General features: G+C 43.2%; 1 protein-coding gene and 2 long non-coding RNA genes across 4 annotated transcripts; 1 reads left to right on the top strand and 2 right to left on the bottom strand.

Moving 5' to 3' along the window:
• Positions 1 to 337: 337 nt before the first annotated feature.
• ERH (ERH mRNA splicing and mitosis factor) lies at positions 338 to 7,086 on the top strand. Its single transcript, XM_040067896.1, has 4 exons — positions 338 to 458; positions 3,527 to 3,614; positions 4,685 to 4,805; positions 6,593 to 7,086. Exons 1-4 carry the CDS (start codon positions 456 to 458, stop codon positions 6,693 to 6,695), a joined length of 315 nt encoding a protein of 104 aa, XP_039923830.1. The 5' UTR covers positions 338 to 455; the 3' UTR covers positions 6,696 to 7,086.
• On the bottom strand, positions 2,767 to 14,479 carry LOC120754396 (uncharacterized). 2 transcript variants are annotated; one of them, XR_009207992.1, is made up of 4 exons: positions 14,350 to 14,473; positions 13,774 to 13,917; positions 4,285 to 4,469; positions 2,767 to 3,954 (listed from the first exon to the last, which is right to left on the bottom strand). It is a non-coding gene; the product is annotated as an uncharacterized LOC120754396 (long non-coding RNA). The 2 variants fall into 2 exon arrangements; XR_005701417.1 differs by lacking the exon at positions 13,774 to 13,917 and having other exon boundaries at positions 14,350 to 14,479.
• Positions 14,480 to 19,590: 5,111 nt separating this feature from the next.
• On the bottom strand, positions 19,591 to 22,179 carry LOC120754640 (uncharacterized). Its single transcript, XR_005701505.2, has 3 exons — positions 21,985 to 22,179; positions 21,359 to 21,531; positions 19,591 to 20,012 (listed from the first exon to the last, which is right to left on the bottom strand). It is a non-coding gene; the product is annotated as an uncharacterized LOC120754640 (long non-coding RNA).
• Positions 22,180 to 23,517: the final 1,338 nt, after the last annotated feature.

The following is a 23,517-nucleotide window of genomic DNA, read 5'->3' on the forward strand; positions in this document are numbered from 1 at the left end:
CCGGGGGACAGCGAGCGAGCACGCAGGCGGCTCCTCACGGCGGGGCAGCCTCAGACGGCGCCGAGAGCACCCTGCAGGACCGGCGCTCCCACCTCGCACCCACGGCCGCTGCCCCGGCGGCCAAGTGGCACCTCGGCGCTTCCCCTTCCGGGACGGGCCGCGGCCGCCCCGCCCCGCCCGGCGCGCTGCCCGACTCCGCCATGGCGGGCGGGGCCTCGGCCGGCGGCGGGCCACGCGCGGTCCCTCACCAAAGATGGCGGCGGCCGCGCCCCGCCCCCGCCAGCCTGGCCGCCGGCCCTGCGGGCGCGTGCGCGCGCGCGCGCGGGCGGCGCTCTGGCGCGAGCGGCTCTATGGTGGCGGCCGTTGGCGCGGCGGCGCTTCCGGCGGGCGCGGGGGCCTGTGGGGGATCGCCGCGCGCCACTTCTGCCCGGCGGTGCTGAAGGAGCGGAGCCGCCATGGTGAGAACGAGACGGGACGGGACGGGATCGGATCGCCGGGCTTCGCGCACACCGCGCCCGCCAGGGCGGCCTTCCCTTCCCCTCCTCTCCCTGTCCCCCGGGTCACTGCGGGCGGGAAGGCGGCGGCCGGTGCTGCGGGCCCGAGCGGGCGGCAGCACGTTTTGGCGGGGCAGAGCAGGACGGGGCGGGGGCACAAAGGCGGCGGCGGCGCTCGGGGAGCGGCGCGCTGGAGGCTCCCGCCCTTCTCCCCCGACCGCTTCGGCCCCTTCTCAGGGCGCTGCTGGAAGCGCAGCGCTTTCCCACGAGTCTCGCCCGTCGTGCGAGCCGGCCTTAAATGGCTGATTTGTGCTTTCCATGCTGCTTTCCCTGCTCCTCCCCTCTGCTCGGAGGAGGGAAAGGCGGGAGCTTGCGTTGGTGATCTCTGGGAATTGCACGCCGAAGCTCAAAGGCCTCCCTATCACCGTGGTTTGTTGCGTTCATCTAATGAATTTAAATGTGCTGAAGCAAGTTGTTGCCGTGCGGTGGGAGGACAGCTGCTTGTGGTTTACAGCGAAGTTCCATATCTGCCTGGTACTTGCTCCAATGCAGTTGGCTTCGGCCATGATGAGCCCTGTCCTTGTTGGCCAAATTGAAAGGTGGTCCTTAGAGCACTTTTTCTGCCTGGCACTTAGCTGTGTGCAGTATGCTGCTGGTTAGTATTTGCATCACTGTGCATCTATCTTACCCTTGCAGTATGTGTTTATCTTCCACTTTTATTGTTTCGGGGCTGCTTTTTGTTGTTTTTTTTTTTTAACGCTTAATTGTCAAATACACTACAGTTGATGGGAGCTTCTTTGGGCAGATGCTGCATAGCTTTTAAAGTCCTGCTGGTTTCGCTCTTGGCACTGCCTTAACCAGTTTTACAGGGGTCTGCCTTTAGTAACAGGAGCAATTTCTAAAGTGCTCTCTAGAAGTTCGAAATTGGTATAATATAAACCATGTGGTGTCTCATTCCATGTCCCACTCAAAAGCAGCCAGTACAACTGTGCTTTTAAGGAAAATGCAAAGAAATTCAACATATGTATTAAAATAATTAGGGTCCGTATTGGGCTTCTCCAGGTCACCTGGTGCTAATGCAGAAAGGTTCATAGATCTTCCCTTGTTTTGGTTTTGTCACCTAGGCACAAGGGACAGGTAATAATAGTTGGAGGAGGCTTCCCTCAGGCTTCTGAACTTGTAATTTTTTTGTACCTATGTGGTAGGACAGGACAGCGATTCTATCAAATCAAACAATTTTTTTTTCCTTTAAAGTAAAATAATGTCAAGTTCCCAAAATGTTTGAAATGTTTGAAAATCATTAATACTACAATACATGTGATCCAATGGTATTAATTTTAATGTTTTTCTGGGCCAGTATCTAATAATCCATATTATATAGTGTCTGAAGTGATAAATGGCTTGAATTCAGAAACCCAAATGATTTCTGCTGCGGAGTTCTGAAAGAACTGGCTCACATGTCTGGCTCACTGATTTTTCTATAATCTGATTATTTGGATGATTTCAGAATTTATACATTCATTTAGCACTCCTCAGTGACCATCTAATTAAAATGATAGTGCTGGAAAAACTGTTTTGTGATAATCTTTGGCAGTCGTTTGGACTCCCTGCTAAGACATGCCTGTTCAAGTACAATGCATTAGGAACAGCCAGATACCAGCCCCCCTTGGGGAATTCTCTTCAAATCAATCATCCTCTGGCATACATGAAAGTGGATTTAAATGATCTGCTCTCCTTTGTATGGCTTTTGTTGTTACAGTGTGCAGCTCAGAATTCCCCTTTTTTCCATTTCTGATTAGGAAAAGTCTTGCTCTTATTTTTCTCTGTGTAACATTTTCCTGAAACGTTTTCTGAGAATTCCATTCTCAGAATCTGCTGTTGCTGTGTTGAGACAATTTAAAGCACAGAAAACTGTATTCCAAGGATGGGAGCACTGTCAGTTATAGGATAAGAATTTGTCCTGTTAGTTTTTCTTCCCTACAAATCCTAACATTTGCCATTTCCATTTCCTATCATTGCTTTTCACAAGCACTGAACTGGTATCTTCACTGATTTCCGAAGTATGGGTCAGGATTTTTCTGTCAGCCACTGATTAATCCAAGCCAAATAATGTCTTACCCTGCAGTTGCCTCTGTGTTGTGTGCTCACCTCATATATTAGCAGTGAAAATGTTGGATCCAATTAGTAGCACTGGAAACGGCCATTTGCAGCATGCTTGCAAACTTTCTGTGGTATGCAGCCTGTTAATTAGATCACAGATTGTGTACACTTTTAAAATCTTGCTTCTTTGCTCAAATTACTTGCTGTAGCCAAGTGAAAAATGTTATGGAAATGATGGAAGCCACAGAGTGTACAATCATCTAAGCCTTCCCTGCAGAAGAACAAGCTTATGGACCCCAACATTTGGAACCATTTTCTGTGCCATAATTACTGTTTAAGTAAACTCACTGAAGTGTGAAAAACCAGTACATCTGTTTTGCTAGAAATAATCTTGAGTGCTAAGTGCAGATTTATTGTATCATTGGTGTTCCCTTGAAGTTAAATGGATAACACAAATCAGTTATTTGTTAAAATCCTTCAGATGAGACTGACAATGTGGTTAAGTTGGGTCCCCTCCTTGCTCTTTCACTGGGGCATTGAAAATTTTACTAACAGCTTGCATTTGGAATAAAAAAAGCAAATGCACTAATGCCACAGCTCTTGCACATTGGACTTTATTGCTTTGCTTGTCTGTCTAAATAGAAACTATTGCAGTGGTAGTTTTTTTCAACACAATAGCTGCTTTACTGGTGATTTTACACATTTTAAGGTTCCATAAGGATTGATAGGACTTGTTAGAAACAAAACTTTTTAACACAGCTTATATAAATAGTAAATGCTATGTGGAAAATGTCAGTGTCCTTTATTGCTAATCTAGTATTTTACTGTTATGCTTCTTTTTACTCCTTCTTTCATATAAATAACTTAATTCAAACAAAAGTCAGTCAAAGTGTGCAAGTGACCTGTATTTTTGTGTTCGTTTTGTTTTCCAGTCTCACACAATTCTACTTGTCCAGCCTACCAAGAGGCCGGAAGGAAGGACATATGCTGATTATGAATCAGTGAATGAATGCATGGAAGGTGGGTGGATGCAGACATGGGAGTTAAAAACTATTGTTAAAATCCTATTTTTGACATATTCACAAACTTAATAAGAAAATAAGTTCTCTTCATGTTTTTCAAAGGTAATTCACAAAAAAGAAACCCTCATGCTTTTAGCTTACTAATGTTCTAGCAAACTAACAACTAGTTATTTTTTTGTTTCTAAAACTTCCTTTTTCTATTAAATGTCTGGTTTTGATTTAACGCGATGAAATCACATCCAGTTTGGGAGAGCAGACCGTATTCTTTCTGGACCCATGCAGCAAACTTGTTTCAATGCATTTCATTGCAGGATCAGCACTTAATTCTTTTCTTCTCACTGTAAAGCAAAGATTGCTACTGGAAATAATATATTAAATAAAGGATTGTGTGCAGTTGATACTTAATTTGCAGTCGTATGGCACATGTGCCAGAGTAAAGATCCTGCAAAACTTTGATACACATAATGAGCATGGGAAGAAAATTGAAATATTAGAGCTGTAGTTCACTTAACATTAATCTTGCAGGAGGTTTTGTGAGGCAAACAAAAGTATAACAAAGAGCGTGTCAAGTCTCTGTGCTCCTTTTAGTATTATATTCTTCTCGAATGTATCTGAATTATTAGTGGACTAGTTTAAATAAATTAAAAGTTTTGTGCTGTCACTCTTACCTCAATATCCTGTTTAACTCTTGGATCAAGGACGATCATTCTTACGCGTTCTTTTGTTTCTCAGGTGTTTGTGCAGTAGGAATATATGTTCTAGTTGCTATCTTAAAATTATTAGGAGTTCCAGATGTCCATTGGAGCTTACTGCGTGGAAAGTTACATATTTGACAGAACTGAAACTTCTTCCCCTAGATGAAGAAAACTTTTCTTACCATATATCTTACCTGATTTTATGGTATTACATTTCAGTGCAAATTGCTAGGAACAAAAGAATTTCAGCTCTAGAAAAATTGGTTGTTTTTATGGTGGTAATCGCTAAACTTTTATTTGTGGATCAAGAGCTGAAAAAGTTTCAGCTAATGCAGTTTTTTTATATTGCATTGTTAATCTTGTTTCTCTGTAGGAGTCTGTAAAATGTATGAAGAGCATCTGAAGAGAATGAATCCCAACAGTCCATCCATTACATATGATATCAGCCAATTGTTTGACTTCATTGATGACTTGGCAGACCTCAGCTGTCTTGTGTAAGTTCAGTTGTACAAGGCCATTTCAGTGACTTAGGAAAGTCAGAAGTTTTCCTTGTAAACTCTTCTATGTGTGTTTAACATAATGCTTTTTCATGTGGTTTTAGCAGTATTGCAGCTGCCCTAGCAAGTTACCCAGTCCAGTTAACTGCACAGATACAAGGTACCTCTGAAGAAGGCTTAGAAACTAACAGTTCCATTTGGATTTTACTTCTCATTGAAGCTGACTGAAATCCAACAATTAAATATGGCTGACTCTTTTATTACCACTAGAATCTGTTTAAATTTGCCTTTGTGCTGTTCATCCAGTTCCTCAGGAGGAATTCTTTTCAGTTGAGGGCAGTACTTGTGGTAGGGTAGAAGGCTACAGAAGTGCATTGCAGCAAAAAGTTAGTTTTGACCAAGATTCAGCAAGATGAAAGTTTATCTAATAGACTGAAAGTAGCCACTTGTTTTAGAAGGTAACAACTGTTTCTACGATAGTCTTGTGCCTTTCTTAATCAGGCTTCTAAAATCAGTGTCGTGCCAAATTCTACTTAGCTTACAGTTTTCCACCAGATGGCACACGTAGCACAAGATGTAATAAGACATGTCTTGTGTTCACGGAAATTCCTGAAGTACTGGATGTCTGCTCTTGCTGTGTAGCATTATGGAAGGATTTGGGGATGGAGGGTAGAAATCAGTAACTTTTCCTGAAACTAGCATTTCTTACATTGCACTAGAACTGCTGCTATATGAACGTAGACTGAAGCTCTTTGTTTGGTCTTGATACAATCATGCTGGGGTTTAAATAGTAACACTTCCTTAGAAACAGCATGCTTAGGGTTTTTTCCTAAGGTAAGAACTATAAATCGTTCTGGAATGGGTTGACTTGGGATTTTTACTCAGCTTCTTACCACTGACCAGAAATAAAAGTATACCAGGATTTAAAGACTGACCAGGACTTTAGTAGTTCTTACATCATTCACTGAAAGTACATCTTCATGAACAAAATATTCAGGTTTAATGACTGAGGATGAAAGGAGGGCATGAGCCTACATACAATTTCACTAAGATTGCTTCCATTATTCAGTCTCATTCTGTTTTAATTCAGCATGCCTTGAGTAACTGAATTCTCTGGCCCTTGCTAGTGAACTGCTTTTATAAACTATCCTTGAGTAGCAAAGAAAATGCATCCATGGGTTCTTAGTTTCAGTTTGCTTTTTATGAAGTATCTTTGTTAGATGTAAGCTTGCCCTCAATGCCAAATGGCAGTAATCCTTTGTCATCCATCTGTGAGTTAGCCTTTGCTCCTGGAAACACTTGATGTTTAAAAAAAAAAAAAAAAAAAATCCACACAGAAGTTGAACACTTGAAAACTTAAATTTGAAAACTTAAATCCTTGAACTAAAGTTTAAGAAGTGTTTGACTCATTAAGACAAATTTGATTTTTTTCCTGGTGGAACTATTCTTCTGCAGGCTGAGCTCTAAAATGCTAAGATTCTTTACTTGTCTCCCTTAAGTAATTAAATGCATGAATTAAAATGTGAACACACTATGATCCAGTCATTCAGTAGTGCTTGGAACATCTAGTTTTGTTTCAGGCTCAGACTGATCTGATAGACAACTGTTTTTTAAGAGAACAGGAAAAATCCATTTGATAAGTGGCAATTCCCACCTACTTCTGATACTACCTTCTGTACACCACTTTCTGCCTCATACACTCGAGGACAATTAATTGTTGGTGAAGTTCTTCTGGTAAACGTACTGCCGAGCAGACTGACGTTGTTTTCTTGTTTCCTCTGCAGTTACCGTGCTGATACTCAGACGTACCAACCGTACAACAAAGACTGGATAAAGGAGAAGATCTACGTCCTCCTCCGCAGGCAGGCCCAGCAAGCAAGCAAATAATGAGGGCACCATTGCTCCGTGGGCTTGGGGAGGGTTTGGACAACAGGTGTGTACAGAGTGTAGTAGTGAGCGTTTTGTATTATGGTCATCCTGTTGCCATCTTGATAAACTCATTAGCCAGGACTGATTGTATTTTTAGAGATACGAGGATTTTGTTGGATTTGACTTTTTTTTTCTAGTGTAAATGGAAAGGAAAGTACAACATCTTCAGCAGAGTTTTGGATTTTTTTTCCTCCGGTTTGCTTACGGTCCTATCTTATTTGAACCCCTGGGGCTGTTCACATTGTACTTCACCCCATTTGCTGTATGTGCCCCTCTGTGGGTTCTTAACATTCAGTTGTGTCCTCGAGATGTCTTTAATGGGAAATAAAAGAGCAACCCTTTAGTTAAATTTGAGTGCTCAATTTTGTGGTTCCTGCCAAAAGACACAGATCTTTTTTCCCTATTATCCATGGGCTAGGGATTGAAAGGTCATGTGGATTGAAGGAACAGTTGTTTCCTGTATTACAGAACAGTGCAAATTCTGGCATAGTCTTGGTACTGTTTTCCCCAGGCATCTTTGGGAAACGCAGCAACCCTCTTGCAATGCACAGCTGATCTCTCTACGAGGCACTTGTATATAGGTGTGTCTGCTCTGGGATTGGTGATGGATAAGAGCAAGCTGAATGGATCACATCACAGGCCTCTTGAATTAGTCTGCTTACAACTTTCCCCCAAGAAAAAAATAGGCAAAGCAGATTGGGGCAGATTTTCATGGGAACAAACTTCATATTCTCTTCACAGAAGAAAAAGACTTCACCACTGTTGGCCCATGCTATAAATTATATCTGCCCCCATCTATCTTGAATGCTGATGTTTTTGCATTTTCGCTGTGATGGGAGGACACATCAGACCAAAAAATAGAGCAGGTAGGAAAGAAAGCCTGATTTGGTACTCTGTACCTTTAGAGTTTGCCTGCTATAGGACCAGACTGTACAAATACCACTCAACCAAGAGCAGTTCTGGGATTGACAGAGGAATGCAATTCTCTCCAATGCACTTAACTTCCTAATTACATGTCAGTAGTTTCTGATGGACATCACAGGAAATGCCCTGGCTGAAAAGAATCTGAGGTAAAGTGACTGTCTATAGTAAAGCTTTAATGAAAGTAGCTTTACTTAAGTGATAAGTAATAGCTGCTGAAGACTGGGAATCAAGTTACTGAAGGGATATAGATTCTTAGAAAGAAACCAAGTGAGGGTGTTAAACTTCTCAGCACAAATACAGGTTGGAGATTAGACCTACTAGCTCTAGAATTTATAGTGACCAGGAATAAATTCAATCTGCTAACATCAAAACATGCTTCCTTTATAATGAATAGCGATTTCCAAAACATAGTATGTCAGAAATATATTGGTATACTTAAGATTATTAAATCTGAAAATACTTTGGCATGTAAGTCTTATATCCATCTTGACACAGTAATACTTAAAAAATTCACTATTGCCCCTCTAACAACATTCAGATTTAACACAAGCAATGTTATTTAAACAGTTTTTATAGTTTATCCTCCTGAATAGCACGTACTAAAATAACATGTTTTCTTCTAACATGTTTGAGGTTAACTTAATTTTTTTTTTTGGTAAAAATTCCAGTATTCTCATGGATGCAATTTTGCAGTCTTTAAATGAAGCCAAATAAACATTTACCTAGTTCTGTGGACTGGCTTTCAATTTAAAGAAAACCAGTAATGTGGTCTCTTTCCTTACTGTGAAAAGCATGACTCTCTAGTAATCAGGCACTGGAACACAGCACAGCTCTTCCTTCAAAGGTGCCTTGTGTTTGGTCTGATTTAAAAAAAAAAATCATCCTCTTCCTTGATTTTGGTTGTACTATAATGACTGTGCAAACTCAGACCAGTAAACAGGTATAAAATATCAATTTCTTACATTAGAACAGAAAATAGGAAGAAGGCACTTTAAAGGAGATGGTAATGAACCTTTCTGCTTTTTGAAAGGAGCTTTGTGAAAGTAAGTTTTTTAGTGTTTTGGAAAGTAGATTTGCAAGCTTTAACTTAAAGGTTAGTTCACTCTTTTAACATACAAACTGCCATGGTCATTTCACTAACTGAAGTTTTCACAGAATTGAAAAATGCGAGTAAGTGTTCCTTTCATTACTCTGGAGCCAGATTTGGCCTTCTGCAGACAGAAAAGTGTGGTTTGTCGGCCACTTTAGGAGAAGGGACTTGGGCATCATATCTCTTCCCCCTGTTCACCCCGCTACAAGTTTTTTTTCTTTTTCTGAAATAAGCTATTACTTGAAACTCTAGTGCATAGTTCTTGAGCTGCTCTTTTCCACAGTCCTTCAGTGCATTTTACTTGATTAACTATTTATGAAACAATAGATTTGTTGCTTAGCTGAGCAACTGACCAAATACACTGAAATGAAGAAAGAATGCTACAGTATCTATTAGGTGCAAGGAGCTAGAAAGAAGAATCTGGAAAGCTGTCTCTCACTAGCCACATGGTGCCTCCAGAAATTTAGTGAAGAGGGTTATGAGCACTTGGAAACCTACTACATGCCAGTAGACTGGGCACTCTAGTAATGTAGGCTGTTCTAACAGACTGTGAAAAGTGATTTCAATTTGCTGCTGTGCTCCTAGTGAGTAATGGATGACAGCAGGGCATGTAGTACCTTCTGCAGTTGCACTTGTCCTCAGAGGCATCAGCACTTTGATAGCAAGATACTGATAATTGCCCAAGTTCAGCGAGTGAGATTCAGTAGCAGCATTTTGCATGTAAAGCCATAAAAAATGGCATGATTACAGAAAGTGTGTCAAAAAAGAATCTGTCATCCCATGCATGCTTTGCCTGCAGCAAATTGGTGCTTCTTACATAAGGATAGATACAAGCAATTGTGCTGGTCATGCCTGCTACAGTGTAGGAATAAGTGACAAAGGAAATTACATTGGCTGCTTCTGCAGGAGAGCATACAATATTTTAAAACGGATTAAGAATGGAATCCAGAGACCTAGTATTTCAAAGTGTGTGGAAATACTTAATTTTTTTAAAAGCAGGTCCATTAAGGAAGCCTAGCCTCAGACCAAGGAGCTGTATGAGCTATTTGCCAGGATTGTGGAGGAATTGAGGTGCTTGCCTGACTTCTGCTTGCCTTGTGGAGCCATGAACCATGCTACTTCTTAGCTAATCACAGAGTCAGGAAGTCCTCCCGCAGTTTCTGGACTGGTCCTGCCATGGACTTCAAGTTGAGACACAACCAGACTGGCACAACTCATTTCTTGGCAGGGCTATTCACTAAGCAAATAGTAGGGTGAAGTTATGCGAGGTGGCTGAGCAGAAGTAGCAGTTCCCTGCTCTTGAAAGGCATAATGCTACTTCACACTATGTACAAAAGGAATATAGAGTGTTGTGGGGAAGGGGAGAACAGGACTGCTAGTCAGCACCCACAAGCAGAGCAGCTGGTTGTTTAAAAAAATAAAACCTGATATTTTGAGAACAAGGACAAGCATGTAGAAATGGGTGCATATATAAAGCACCCATTTATCTGCCATTGCAAGCTCCTGCCAGTCAGTAATGCACTGGGTCAGGGAGTAATCCTACTAAGATTAGAATGTGTGTTGTGTTTGACACCACAATAATAACAGAATCACTCTTACAGGAATCCCACTCTGTAGCCTCCTTCAGTATGCTGAAGGAGAATTGTGAAGAGCAAAACTGAGTTTGCATTCCTGCTCTCGGGGTGAAATAAGCGAGGTAGTTAAAGTACTTGCCTACTATTGCTTCCATCATCATGTTCTTTTAAAATAGACCAAAATCTTGACATTCATCACAACGCACCATAAGCACAGCAGGAAAGCAGCATCACTGCTAGATCAGTCTGTTCTTGTGCTTCTTGTTCTTGTGTTTCCACCACTGTCAATGTTCAGTGGAGGAAAAAAGTAGTCAAGACCACGTTGTTATCTTCCTTAGTAACTAATAAACAGGTTTAGAGTAAGATGAGACTTGGATACCCACAGTATTTTAAGGTTGAAAGAACTACCAGATTTTTTCACTTGCATTAGAAAAGGGTAAGTTGCAAAGTTGCTGGTTGGGTTCTCATTACCATATGCCAAGCAATTTGTGCTGGTTCATGATACACTGAAAGCAAGGATGCTTCTTAGAATGATTTACTCTCAGAGGGAAGAGCGGAAAGGTCCAGCTGCTTGACTTAAGAGTAGATAAACAATTATGTACATTTGCAGTTGTCACTGAGTAAGGGTCTGATTGTACTGAAACTCAGCTGCACTGAAAACTCAATCCATCAAAAAATGTAATAAACAGAAAAATCAAGGGTAGCTGAGTTACAAGTGCAAAATATTTTAAACCACCTGTTTTTTCAATTGCTATGAAATTGGTGTTTTCTAGACCCTGGTGAGCATTGAAACAAGTTGTTTTACCATTATCATAGGTTGAGGGGGGCAGGGAGTTTAAGTTATTGATTATCCAGTCAGAGATGGGCTGTGGGTAAAGCTAAAGATTCTCAGCCTCAGTGAGCATTACGTACCCACTGGCCTTTGAAGTCTAAAAGCGTAGACTTCAGGGTAAAAGGATAAATAATTTGTACTAGGTATAGATAATCCGAAAGAGTGCGTCTGTTAAAGCAGAAAATATTGTGCTTCTCACACTAGTCAATTCCCTCAGGTTTTCTACATTGAGTGTATTGTCTGCTATAACGTTACTCAAATACAAGGTACCATTCACAGAAACAGCAGGGGAATTAATCTGCCACTGAAGCTCACTGAATGGAGATGCTCAGCTTTGTATAGTACAAGGCAGCTCTCTATTATCACCAACTAATATATGCTTCTTCCTCACTATGTCTGAAAAGGATTAGAGTAAAGCCTGTCTTGATTTGTCATAGGAAAACATTGGATTGTAAGAATTAGTTTCTTCATTACTGTAATCTGAACTATGCCTGTAGGAACATTTTATCTGGATGATGTTTGCGCATAGCTCCAATTCATAGGGTTTATTCAGGCTCTTTGTGTGGAGTTAGCAGTGACAAGCAAGTAAAACTTGCACGCTGCAGATGCCTGCTCAGTGGTGAGCATTAGCAAGGGTTTTGTTACCAATGTTGCACACACCTGTTAAAAAAAAAAGTCTGCTGCTGCTGCACCCCCTGCAGTGTCTCCACAGTCCCCAACCAAGACTGTTACGTGTATCAGAGACACACACATCTTCTGGAACTCTAGCTGCTACCTGCCTTATGCTTGTGCCAGGTAAGTCCAACAAGACCAGCAGAAGTGTAAAATTTGGCAGTGTACTTGGAGGCTGTTGTGTCGGGGCTCTACCACTGGCTTGATCCAACACTTGTATTGCCCAGATCTGTAACACACTGGTGCTTCTATCTAGTGTATTTCATTGCATCACTTCATTAGCTGTGCAGGAAACAGGCTCCCAAATTTAAATTATCTTCTTGGTTACCATGGGCACTGGGTTACACATACAAACACAAACCTGCTGCCCTGAGAGGTGGGGAATAGCCATCCTTGGAGATGTTCAAGACCTGATTGGACACAGCACTGATCTGGTTAGACCCCTTAGGCCAAATCTGAGCAGCGTTTGACTAGACAACTTCTGGACCTCTCTTCCAATCTAAATTATCCCTCATTCTGTTGGAGTCACAACTAGAAAATCCCACATCATGAAAAATGGGAAATCTGAGTCCATACTCTGACCAGTTTCATAGAGCTGCTAGAACTCAGTATTCCCCAGGCCACTGAGGACCTTGCTGGAATTGGTAGGCCATCGTATATTCCTAGTGGATTTGGGTGACACAAGAGTAGCATTCACCGCAGTTGCTACAGAAAGTGCAACTGCTCCCCAGTGGTAAAGACAGGGTGCAGAACAGTCAAATTTGATTTTGTTCTCATATGAACATTTGATTTTGTTCTCATATTCTCTTCATATGAATGAAGGTTCGCATGGGACACAGAATAATGCCTTGTCACAGAGGTTAAGTCCCTAGAGGTCATCAGACTTGCCACCCACACACAACCCTCCATACCCCCCACACCTTTCCAGCCCTCAAGTAAAAGAAGAAAAAATAACTATAAAAGGCCTCAGAAATCTGTGGTGTAGTATTAGGAAAACCCAGAGACATTGCAAAATGCCAGGGGAAGGTAAGAAGCAGGCCATACGTGGCAATGGAAAAGAGAGAATTGCACCTGTGCTTCCACACCAGCCCCCTGCTGATCTGACTGGAGGCAAAGGCATCTTCATGCAGTATCAAGTAATGTACTAGCAAGGGAAAGTGGAAAGTCAGTACTGCCAGAACTAAACATAAACCTTTTTTCACATTTCTTTTTTAACTATGTCTGTTTTCAGATTCAAGAAAGAAATGAGGGGCAAGAGGGATTTTCTTCATCTCTCAATACATTAACCTGGTCTCTGAGGGAATTCTTGGCTTGTACATTGATTCCACTGGTACGCAGTAGAAGCACTAACCAGAACATAACAAGCAGAGTCAGTGTTCAAATCTTCAAAGTGCATTCCTCAAATACAGAATTGTTTCTTCTCCATCCTCATGGTCTCTAGAAATTCAGCTAGTGCCAAAACAGTGCTGCTTTCCTTGCCTGGCTTGCAATGGTCTTCTTGAACACACTTCTCAGCTCATTAGTATCCATCTAAATTCTGGGCCAAGTGAGTTTAATTTCAGTTTCTACTTAACTTATGTTTGGCTCCTGCTAATGCTAGTAGTTTTCTGCAGGTTTTCCTCTCTGTATTTGAACCCAGTTCAATGAAATAATCATGGCACCAGCAGCTCTAAATGAAGATTACCAGTCTTTCATACTGTGGTAATGATACTGCTTTAGTCTTAACCAGGAATTAATCATTCAATGCCCTGTAAAATTGCATTTTTTGTTTTTGTGTTTAAAACATAATTATTTGGTGACCACTCAGTACCTCTATTCCTTGCCTCTATCACAGCCAAGTAAAAACACTCATTATTTATACAAAATTAAATAACTTCAACTAGAAAGCTTAAGAAAGAAACACATGAGAATAACCAAGTATTTGATCTTAATGAGGACACTCACCTCAGATATTCCAGAGAACTCAAAGCTTGTCTGAAATAAGCAGAGAATAAGCGGAGTAGGAGCTACATTTAACTGTGTTGCTCTGTTTTTTGGCAGAAAGGCACCCAAATCAGGTCAGCCATAGCTCCAGGAGGTATTTCCCTTCTGAAAAGTCCAAGGAAAAACACGCACTTCCCTCCATCTTGTAATTAATGGACTAAACATTGTGATAGCATGTTGCATAACCTAGGCAGCTCTCTGCTCAGTGTGCTGGCTTCACTGTCTCTCACTCCTCAGACCCCCTTCTTGAGTACAGGACACCTCAGCAGCTTACTTAGAGCCCCACATGCCTCTTAGGAGGGAATAGCAACCAGCAGAATTTTCATCAGCCTCCACCTGCCCCCAAAGACACCTCAAATAACACATTTTAAGCTCCATAAATCTGACTCCTCTGTTTAAACTATCTCCATGGAAAATTCATGACTACCTCCAGGCATACTGTCTTTAGCAGTTAGACATCACTCCAACCTACTTGCAGGGAAAACAGAGGTCCAGCCTCAATGTACTTGACACATAATTCAGATTGGAAAAAATTACCTGTGTGTCTTGCCCAGATTCTCCTATGGCTCCTGGAGGAACGTAAGAGTAAAACGCAGGTCCCAACCCAGTACCAGCTGAGCAGCTTAATAATGAGCACTTTGGTGCGCTTCCTTCTTTTCCCTCCTCACACATGCATCCACCTAACTGATAATCTCCTACTCTACCTTTGTCAAAAATCTGATACTCACCCTAACTAGCAATTAATACTGCTAATTAGTCAATGCAGATGATCCTCAGAGAATGGAAACACACCCTCTTCCTATTTACTTAGATAAACCTATGTATCAAGAGAAATCCATGATGGCTGGTAAATGCAAGGATAACAGCCCTGGCTCAGGGTGTCAGTGCATCAGAATTAACTGATGGCCCTGGGAGTGTTTTGGGAGAGGGACTACCATGCAATTGCCCTGTTCTTACTTTTACCCCTAGATACTTGGTGTAGGTCATTGACAGGAACAGGTTAATGGGCTTTGTGGTGCTTGTATCTGATCAGATATGCAGAGGAACTCTACTGTTGGGGAGTTTTGTTGGATTTTTTTTTTTTTTTTGCTTACTTGGCAAACATCTCACACATATATTTTTCAGGGAATATGAAAGGGTTTATGCAGACCTAAGGTCAAAAGGTAGTGTTTTATTCCATGTACTTTCCACATATTTTCCTTGTTGTTTCCACAAGTTTGATGCTTTGGGCATGGTGTCCTGAGAATGAGAACTGGTGATGAAGTAATTAGCTGATACAGTTACTGTTCAGGAGCTGTTTACTCATGGGCTTCATGAAAACTCAGAAAACATTTGCTCCAGAATGCAAGTGGTGCAATATATTAGTTGAAATTTGTACTTCATGGCACTGGGTGGTTTTTAAAGTGACCCTTAACATGGCAGATAGCATTTTTTTTGTAAACTTAAATGTAATTAATAATACAGAATTAGCCACATCCGCATTTCTTTGAAGTCTAATGCTTCAGCACTCCTGCAATTACTTCTCCAGATAAGTTCTAGGGGCCTTGGCAATTGCTTGCTGCTGCTATTTTGATCCTACGCCCTAGGAGTATAAACTCAGTTATAGAAACTCCATCTGAGTCCATTTAATGAACTACATGAATCAGAGATCTGCAATAAAGCCCAATTAGAAATGAGTGCACAGGGAATATTGATCTCCTTAAAACCTTTTACAGCTTTCAGGATCTGCCTGGTCACTCATCACTGCAGCAGGCACCGGCCCTTTCCTGCTAGTTCCCTTTCACTCACGTGCTAGGATTATGGTCAGATTAAGATGTGATTGAACAGATCAGCTGGTCGGAACCCTGGGGTATGAGGGAGAGCCTCCAGATAACCATTCTCACACATGCTCCCCATCCTCTGGTCAGGTTTTATTACTAATTTGAGGGAATTTGTACAGCAGTGCCTCCTTTTCCTCTGAGCAACACCAAAAAAAACCCCTCTGAGATTTTTATCATCCTTCTTACTAATGAACATGGTGTCTGGAGGCTCTGAGTTAACAGAGGTCACAGCTGACAGCATTACCATGCAAAGCACACCCATGAAAAGGTCCTGTGAACTCCCCTCACTCAAGACCTTCAGCTTTGTTTGCAGTATATTACAGGGTAAGAACCTCTGTGGAAATGAAGCACACATTATTCAAATGAGACATTTGAATAAGAAGTTTAAGAAGTGTGCAGTAAAGGGGATTTGTGGCATCCTAGCCAAAACACCACTCAAAGTGAGATGATTTCAGACACTTTTCCAGGCTGCACCCCCGATGATGTAAAGTGTCCAGAAGCCTGTATACAAAGGCTGTAGGTGGGATTAGAATCGTTTGGATCATTGGATTTTTGGAATTATAAAAGTCTCTGTTCAGTTGTTGTCCAAAGCTGGATACATGTCAGATATGCACATTTTGGCCTTCACAATTCCAGGATTTGCTTCAGCACCCACACAGAAGCACTCTAATCTCAGCTGTGTTCAGACCACCTGCATGAGTAAGTGCTAAGGGAACTCATAAACAAAGTTTGCTTGATTTGATAAGCCTCCTCCAAACACAGCCACTGCAAATAAATAGCCAAGAGTCAAAGCTTTCTCTGTTTCACCAAGCTGTATAAGTTTGTCTGGGGCTGACAAGAGGGATTAAAGGACAAAATATTGAATGTCTTATGATGAGAAATCGTTGGTGTGGAGTATCTGGGGATGACCTGCACCAGAGGAAAGTAATTATAGTTTTCTAGTAGCAGCTGGGGTATTTACAGGAAGGTCTTTCATTCCAGGCACTGTTCCAAAGGCTGTTTATGAGCTTGAAATTAAATAGTTGCTGAATAAAAATGCAAAGTAATTCCTGAAGTAATCTTGGGCTCCGGGCCTTGCCCCAGAGACTGAAAGCTCTTCAACCACTAGGTTAGAATCCTACACCCTTTGTTCAAACCAAGCTTTATTATCACATGAAGTCCAAAGAAGAACAGCCTTAGCAGGCAGAGCTAAGAACAGCTCCACCTTGAGAAACCCCAGTTTCCCAAAGAGCGTGTTCCCGCTGCGATACATGGCACTGGTACAAGGGTGGGAGTGATTCCCGACGGCCCGTGAGGTACAGCGAGCAGCCGCCTCCTATGGATCTCCCCAGCACGGCTCTGCTCGCGGCGGGAAAGCCGCTGCACAGGCCCTGTGGGATACATAGACCAGCGTGTGCTACCCATGGCCCTGGTGCTGCCCCTGCCAAGGGCTCTTGGATGCTGCAAGGACCCACCAGCGACCCAGCTGTATCCTGCTCTAACCTGGGAAAGAAAAGCTGCAAAGACAGCTACAAGCCAGCTTTTCTGCTGCTCCAGGCTAAGCTCGCCTCTGATTTGGGTACCAGCTTTACACCGCTGCCAGGCTGCTGTAGGCCACTGGCACTATTTATTTTTAATAAGATCAAAATGAAACTGGGAAGGGAGAAATGGAAGAGTTTTGAAGATATACAGACCTGTTCCCTCCCAGGACAAGAGGATTCGTGCTCTAGAGGCTTTCTCAGACTCTTCAGCATAAACTCAGTACTTGCAGATACCTGACAAACTCCTGCCACGAAAGTTTAGAGTAAACAGAGGTGATGTGTGACACGTTAAATGTTGCTAATGAGCATCAGGTGTTTGCAGGGGGAAATGGCTCCTCGTCTTCGATATGGTAATTATTTTAAAGATCTATTTAGCATTTAGATTGCTTGGGGGGAGAAGAGCTTGGAAAAGTTGATTGCCTTGAAAAGCGCTCCGGTACCAAGTGGGTCTCTTTGAACATCGCTTTCATCTCCTCAGAAAGAAAGCGGAGGAGACACTTCATCTTGGGTAATTAGAGGGACTTTTACATCATAGTCCTTGTAAACAGCGTTATAACGGGCAGCCTCCAGTTAAAGAACCGTTTAAGAGAGATAAAATCGAGAGACTGAACAATCTGCGCTGAAGCTCTGGGAGGAGCTGTCAAAGTACCAGCTTGAACGTTCGCACTCCGTAATTCCACCCCAGCAGAAGACCCTTTGGCACGCTTTTAGACTCCGCTACATCTGTTGCATTTTTAATTACACCGTTTCATCAGCAGGCTGCCACATCATCAGCTCTCACACGATGAGTGATTTAGCCTAAACAAATCTCCTGGAGGTACGGGAGTACACTCCATGAAAATCCCAGATGCGGCAGGACGTTAGAGCAAGGAACCCGAGTCCTCTCTAGCAGCTGAATATCCTCACCTACAGGTTATATTCAGAAAAAAAATAAAATAAAATTATATATATATATACATATATATATATATATATATTCTGGTTATATGCAGAATATATTCACCTTCGGGCTGCACCGTGCTGGTAAGCCTGGTCCAGGGCATGAATTAAAACTTCTCAGGCCAAAAGGTCAAAGAGCCTGCAAGCCTAATACACCAGGCTGAGCAAACCCGGCAACTCTGAATAGGTCTGCTACGATATGTCTCCTTTTCTCAAAAATCTGAGAAATGGCCCGAAGAAGATGCCTTCTGCCTCAACTAGATCCCTCCACACCTGAGTCACTGAAACACCCCTGGCATGCCCCCTGCCCTGCAGCACGCTGAGCAGCAAAGGCAGCCCAGGTGATAAGCCAACACAGTCAAGCCTTCATCTACATCTGTACTAAGATGTTCTTATTGGGCAGAAGAATCAGTGTAGTAAGCAGTATTGCCGATTAACAACTTGAGAGAAGTAGGGCGTTTCAGAAGGGAATCGATGCTGGACACTGAGGGAGGATCTCTACAGAGCACACTGCCAGTACAGAATGCAGACCCTATCCAAGCATTAGTTGTTTTTCTCTCCTTCCTAGTAGTCCCTTCCAGATTCGTATTACGTTTCCCTGTTGCTGAAGAAATACCAAGCAGGAAAACCACCAAGCTGCACTCTAGCCCTCAGTCTCACGCCTGCCTTTGTCCAAGCTCTTTATTGCTGCTTCTGCCACAAAGCTGGTGACTGCCAAGCAGCATTCTCCCAGCCACTCGCGTTTCTTAAAGCCAATAATGTCAAAATGCACAAATTGAAATTTAGACCAAGCAGGATCAATTCAGACTGAGTCTGTGTCCCAAATCTGACAAGTGTATGCACTAATGAATAACGTCCACACAACCCTGCAAAAAGAGAAAGAAAACTGCAGCAGTGAGGAGAAAGTCTGACATCAATTTCTGCTAAGAAAAATATTTCTCTGTTCTGCCTCCTCACCCATAAAATCTACTTCAAGACTAGAATGGAGGAATACAGACGTAAGTGAAGGTGATAGCAGAACACACAAGGACCAAATCGAGCAGAATTTCATCCTGTGGCAGGCAAGGCCGTAGGTGTAGGTGGGCTGCTGTAGTTAGCACAGCAAGGGGATCAGGACAGGCAAACTGCTGCAGCACCAGCACGGTGGCCTCAGCCGCTTGTACAGCCCAGCCTGAGGTCCAGGCAGTGCCAGCTGCGGTGCAAGTGCTGAGCCTGAGGGAGAGTCTCCTTTTTTCATACTGCACCATGAGCACAGAGAACTCAGACACCACTCAGGCAAGGAAAAAAAGTCAACAAACAACTAAATGACTCACAGGAGGAGCTTTATTAGGAAACACCACCAACAAAAATGGTTCCTATTTGCTTTTCCAAGATGGCTGGATTCAAGTGCACTTCATGTTGCAGTATTGGGATGATGTGACTGGTCTGTGGTCTCTGAGGATCACAGCTGACAGCAGAACACATTCTTTTTGCTCTAACCCTTGGTAAGATGAGGCAAAACTGAGAATTACCTGTCCTTGTTTATGTTCTCACCACTGAACTTGCAGCTGTAGTACTGGTGGTTCTTGTGTTCATTTTAAAACAGAAAGAATCACTGGGGTGAGAGGTGGAAAAGATCTAGTTCAGTCCTGGTCAGCCTTGGCCTGTCTGATCCTCACTGAGATCCAGAGAAAAAAGACTCAAGAAACAATATTCAGAGACAGCAGGGAGAGAGGCAGGTGGCTCCAAGACTGGGCTGAGACATCAGCCACAGCTCACCCCTGTGCCCACTTTCTGCTGCAGCCTGAGATACAGCCACCCTTACACCAGTGCACTCCGCTGCCAGTGGCATGACAACTCTTCTGTGAGAGCCAGGTTTGAAACTCACAGCCTGAGCATATTCTTCCAAGTCCTGGCTGGCTGGCACAGGCCAAGCTGTCTCCTGAAATGGAAATGGGACAGATTGCAGAAAGGCTGGGAGTAGCTGGCACTAGAAACAAGAGGCAGGCCTATGTGTTCCTCAGAGCCTGACCCAACAGTCTTGTCCTAGAAACACCCCCAGTCATTACAGGAGGACTCCTACTCCTTTCACGTCTCTTTCTTCTTCACCCTGTTGCTCTATTACTGATTGGGCTGAAAGGCATTCAAGCTTCTTCCCATTTTTCCTACAATGGAAACTATGGCCACATTTAAGTGTCCTCAGACCTACTTCAGCCCTTCCCTATCCACTACTTTTCTGATTTCCCAACACCGCATCTCTTCAACAAAGGCGAAAAGCAAGCCATTGCCTACAAAATATACCAGCATTGACATAATTTCTGGTGTGCCCTCATTATATGTTGGGAGGACTGGGAAACAAGGCATTTTGGTGGGTAAAGAAATTCACACAAACTTTGGTGAGCTATAAAATATGCCATCTCTTCAAATAAACTGCTCTCTGCACTTTGTGTGCAGGTGTCCCACTTCTTTGAAACTGCTGTGGGCACCTCCAAAATGCAGCCATACTGCAGGGCCAGTTCTGGTACCCAGCAGCTGAAAGGAAGCCAACAGCAGACAGCAGCAGGTCCACAGAACTGAACAGCCACCAGGAGACCCCACGGCAGCTGCAAGGGGCAGTGACATGAAATGCCAGGGCAGGAGCTGAAAAGGGACATCAAGAGCTGGGGTGAAGCCTGGGAACGCTCACAAACACCCCAGCAGATAACAGCTACTGTGCTTACAAGGAGCTCAGGCTGCTTGAGAAGGGCATACTGAGATCCACCCATCAGCTGAGACTGGGATGGGGAAAGGCAAAGCAGCCCTGCACTCTTGAACAAAAAATTCCAGGAGAAGAGCCATTGGGAAAAGAAAGTAGACAGACCTGGAAGTGCAGAGGGGTTCACAGGTGGCCTTTTGGGTCAGTGAACCCATTCTGTTCACTTCATGCTCATGAATTTGTGCCTCCCCCAGGCACTGGCCAGCTCATCACCCAGCACACCGCTGCTCTTACTTCCAAGCTCAGCCCTGCTGCAGGCAATGCTAAGCTGTACTAGTTTCCATGGAAATCAAAGAGAGAGAAGCTGGTTTCCACCAAAATCGCATTCAAAACACAATTTTGTCCCAAGTGGATTATTTTGTTTTCTTTTCTCTCATCCTTGTTTTTTTTTCCACCATGCAGTACAGATGAAACTGAATTTATTTTTAATGACTCAGATTTGTAAAGCACAAGTTTCATCAGTAAGTCGAGCAGAAGTAGCTATTTCCATTCAGATGGGATGTCTAAAGAAAAAGGCAAGTCTGACCACTTACCAGTGTCATTTTCAGCACAGAAATACTGCCTTGTTCTGGCCTGGTTTTAATAACTGATCAGTCACTGGTGAGATTCAAGCAGCATTTCTCAAACAGACGCAGATCAGTCAAAAGGTTGTTCACTTCCCTCACGTCCCCAGGCTTCCCTTACCCAGTGGCTCCTTTGCAACATGCTGCAGCAAAGAAACATTTTTTTAACACAGCTCTGGACTGTATGACAGCTGTTTGCAAAACACCTTACAGAAACAAAGCCCTAGAAATGGGGATGGCTGATACCTTGCACCCCAGCTGGGAGAGTGATGGAAAGGCAACACCTCCTCTCCTCACATGGGCACAGAGTTCTCCACTGGGGAAGCAGAGCCAGAAGCCCAGCATGCTGCAAATATCTTGTTTATTTTCACAGGGCACTGTACTGCTGATATTTTCGCTACTATAGCAGCAAAACAAACACACTGAAAACAAGTTTTGTTTCAGGTAGATCTAAACATCTAATTTCAATATTTGCAGTTCTCCAGGGCTTCTCTGCTTCTGTTTAAAGTTCTCACAAGTCACAATGAAGGAATGAATCTTAGGCCGCCTAAAGGGGAGGGAGCCAGGAGCTCTTCAGCTCCTGTCTGAACACTCACCAAGCAGTAGAGACCAAAAGGGAAAGCATGCAGAGGGCATGTTAGGATGCTTGCTCGAGGGAAGAGCAGCAGTCAGGCTTCCAGATGCTTCTGAACTTAAGAGTGTGCTTCTAAAATGCTGAAGAAGTCCAGTTAGAGGGCTAGAGATACCCCATTCCACACACCCTACAGCTCAATACCAGAGGGTCTTGAGAATTGAGAGACACTCCCATAAAGTCTCTGTATCAAGCAAATACCTTTTAACAAACTGCAGAAAGAGATGGCCCCTTAGCACCTAGATTTTTACTGACTGTAGCCTGGAGAACACTTCTGTTTCTAAGAAAATAATCTGCTTTGTGAGCTCTTAAATAAGGTAATTGCGTATTTTTAAAAACCCAACAAACAACAAATCCAAACAACAATTGGTTTTCCTTTTCAGATAAAGCATCTACTGAATTTGACCCAGCTGTATGACTGCTGTGGACATGGTATTTCTAGGTTTTCAGCCTCCAGCAGAGAAATTACTCCCCTATAATTTTTCCCACACGATGTTCTAGTCCCGTTTGAGGCACCTGTTTCTACTGCAAACTCTTCTCTATCTTATGTACGTGTCAGATGACTGCATGTCTCACCCTGTTCTCCTCAGAGGGTGACCCAGCCCTCACCCATTTCTCCTTCCCTCCCAACCCCCCCAGTCAGGCTCTTCAGAAGATCAGAACCCTATCATTTTCCTAGGCAGAACTAAAAAAAGTCTTCCAGCCATCATTGCAGCCTGAGAACCTCCTGGTTTCTAGGGCTCTTTGGTGGTCATCACTCAGGGTGTGCATGGCAGGGCTCCAGGGACACAGCCCAAGTACGTCCTGCTACAAGGGGAGGAGCACTAAGAGAGAAAGCCCCAACTCTTCCCCTTTTTATTGAGTTCCCACAGCACCCAACCATCAGGCAGCATAGATAAGCAGTGGTTCCCCCCACACCAGCTGATTTCCAGCATATCTTCACCCTCCTTCCTTAGATGGATGCTCTGGCACAGCTGCTTTCTGTATAGGGAGGCCCAGCTGATCCTGGTTTGAAAAAGCCTCTGCCAGGTGAACTGGCAGGCTGTTAAGCCCTGATTGTAAGCTCAAAGTCTCCAAATTGGCACTGCTGGCTGGGCTTTTTTTTTTTTTTTTTCTTCTTTTATCTCTCTTTTTCCCCCCTATCTTTTTGTTTTAAATAATACGAGGTTAGAAAAGCTTACCAGCCTCCTTGGGGAGCAACAATATTTGAAGCTCAGTGATGCACATGCTAGGAGACATCTGTGGGTGGTGATGCTTCTTTGGCCTCAAGCCAGAAGCAGAAGAAAAGTCTTTGGGAAGCTTATGTCAAAAACAGTCAGGCTGGTAGCTTAAGGAAAATGTCGAGGAGTGAGTAACAGGAAGAGTTAATTCCCCACAGCCCCAGCCATTTCTTTCGGCATGTAAGTCAGCCCATTAACTGCCAGGAAGGATACCTGTCTCCCTATCCAACTGAGAAGGACCATTTCAGTCCTTTTTGACTGGTACACCATTGTATCCT

The sequence above is a fragment of the Hirundo rustica genome, chromosome 6 (genome assembly GCF_015227805.2).
Source record: "Hirundo rustica isolate bHirRus1 chromosome 6, bHirRus1.pri.v3, whole genome shotgun sequence".
NCBI lineage: Eukaryota > Metazoa > Chordata > Aves > Passeriformes > Hirundinidae > Hirundo > Hirundo rustica.

Coding starts and splice junctions, on each gene's coding strand:
- ERH (XM_040067896.1), top strand. Junction 3,615..4,684: donor AGTGAATGAATGCATGGAAG/GTGGGTGGATGC, acceptor GTTTCTCTGTAG/GAGTCTGTAAAATGTATGAA. Junction 4,806..6,592: donor GCAGACCTCAGCTGTCTTGT/GTAAGTTCAGTT, acceptor TTTCCTCTGCAG/TTACCGTGCTGATACTCAGA.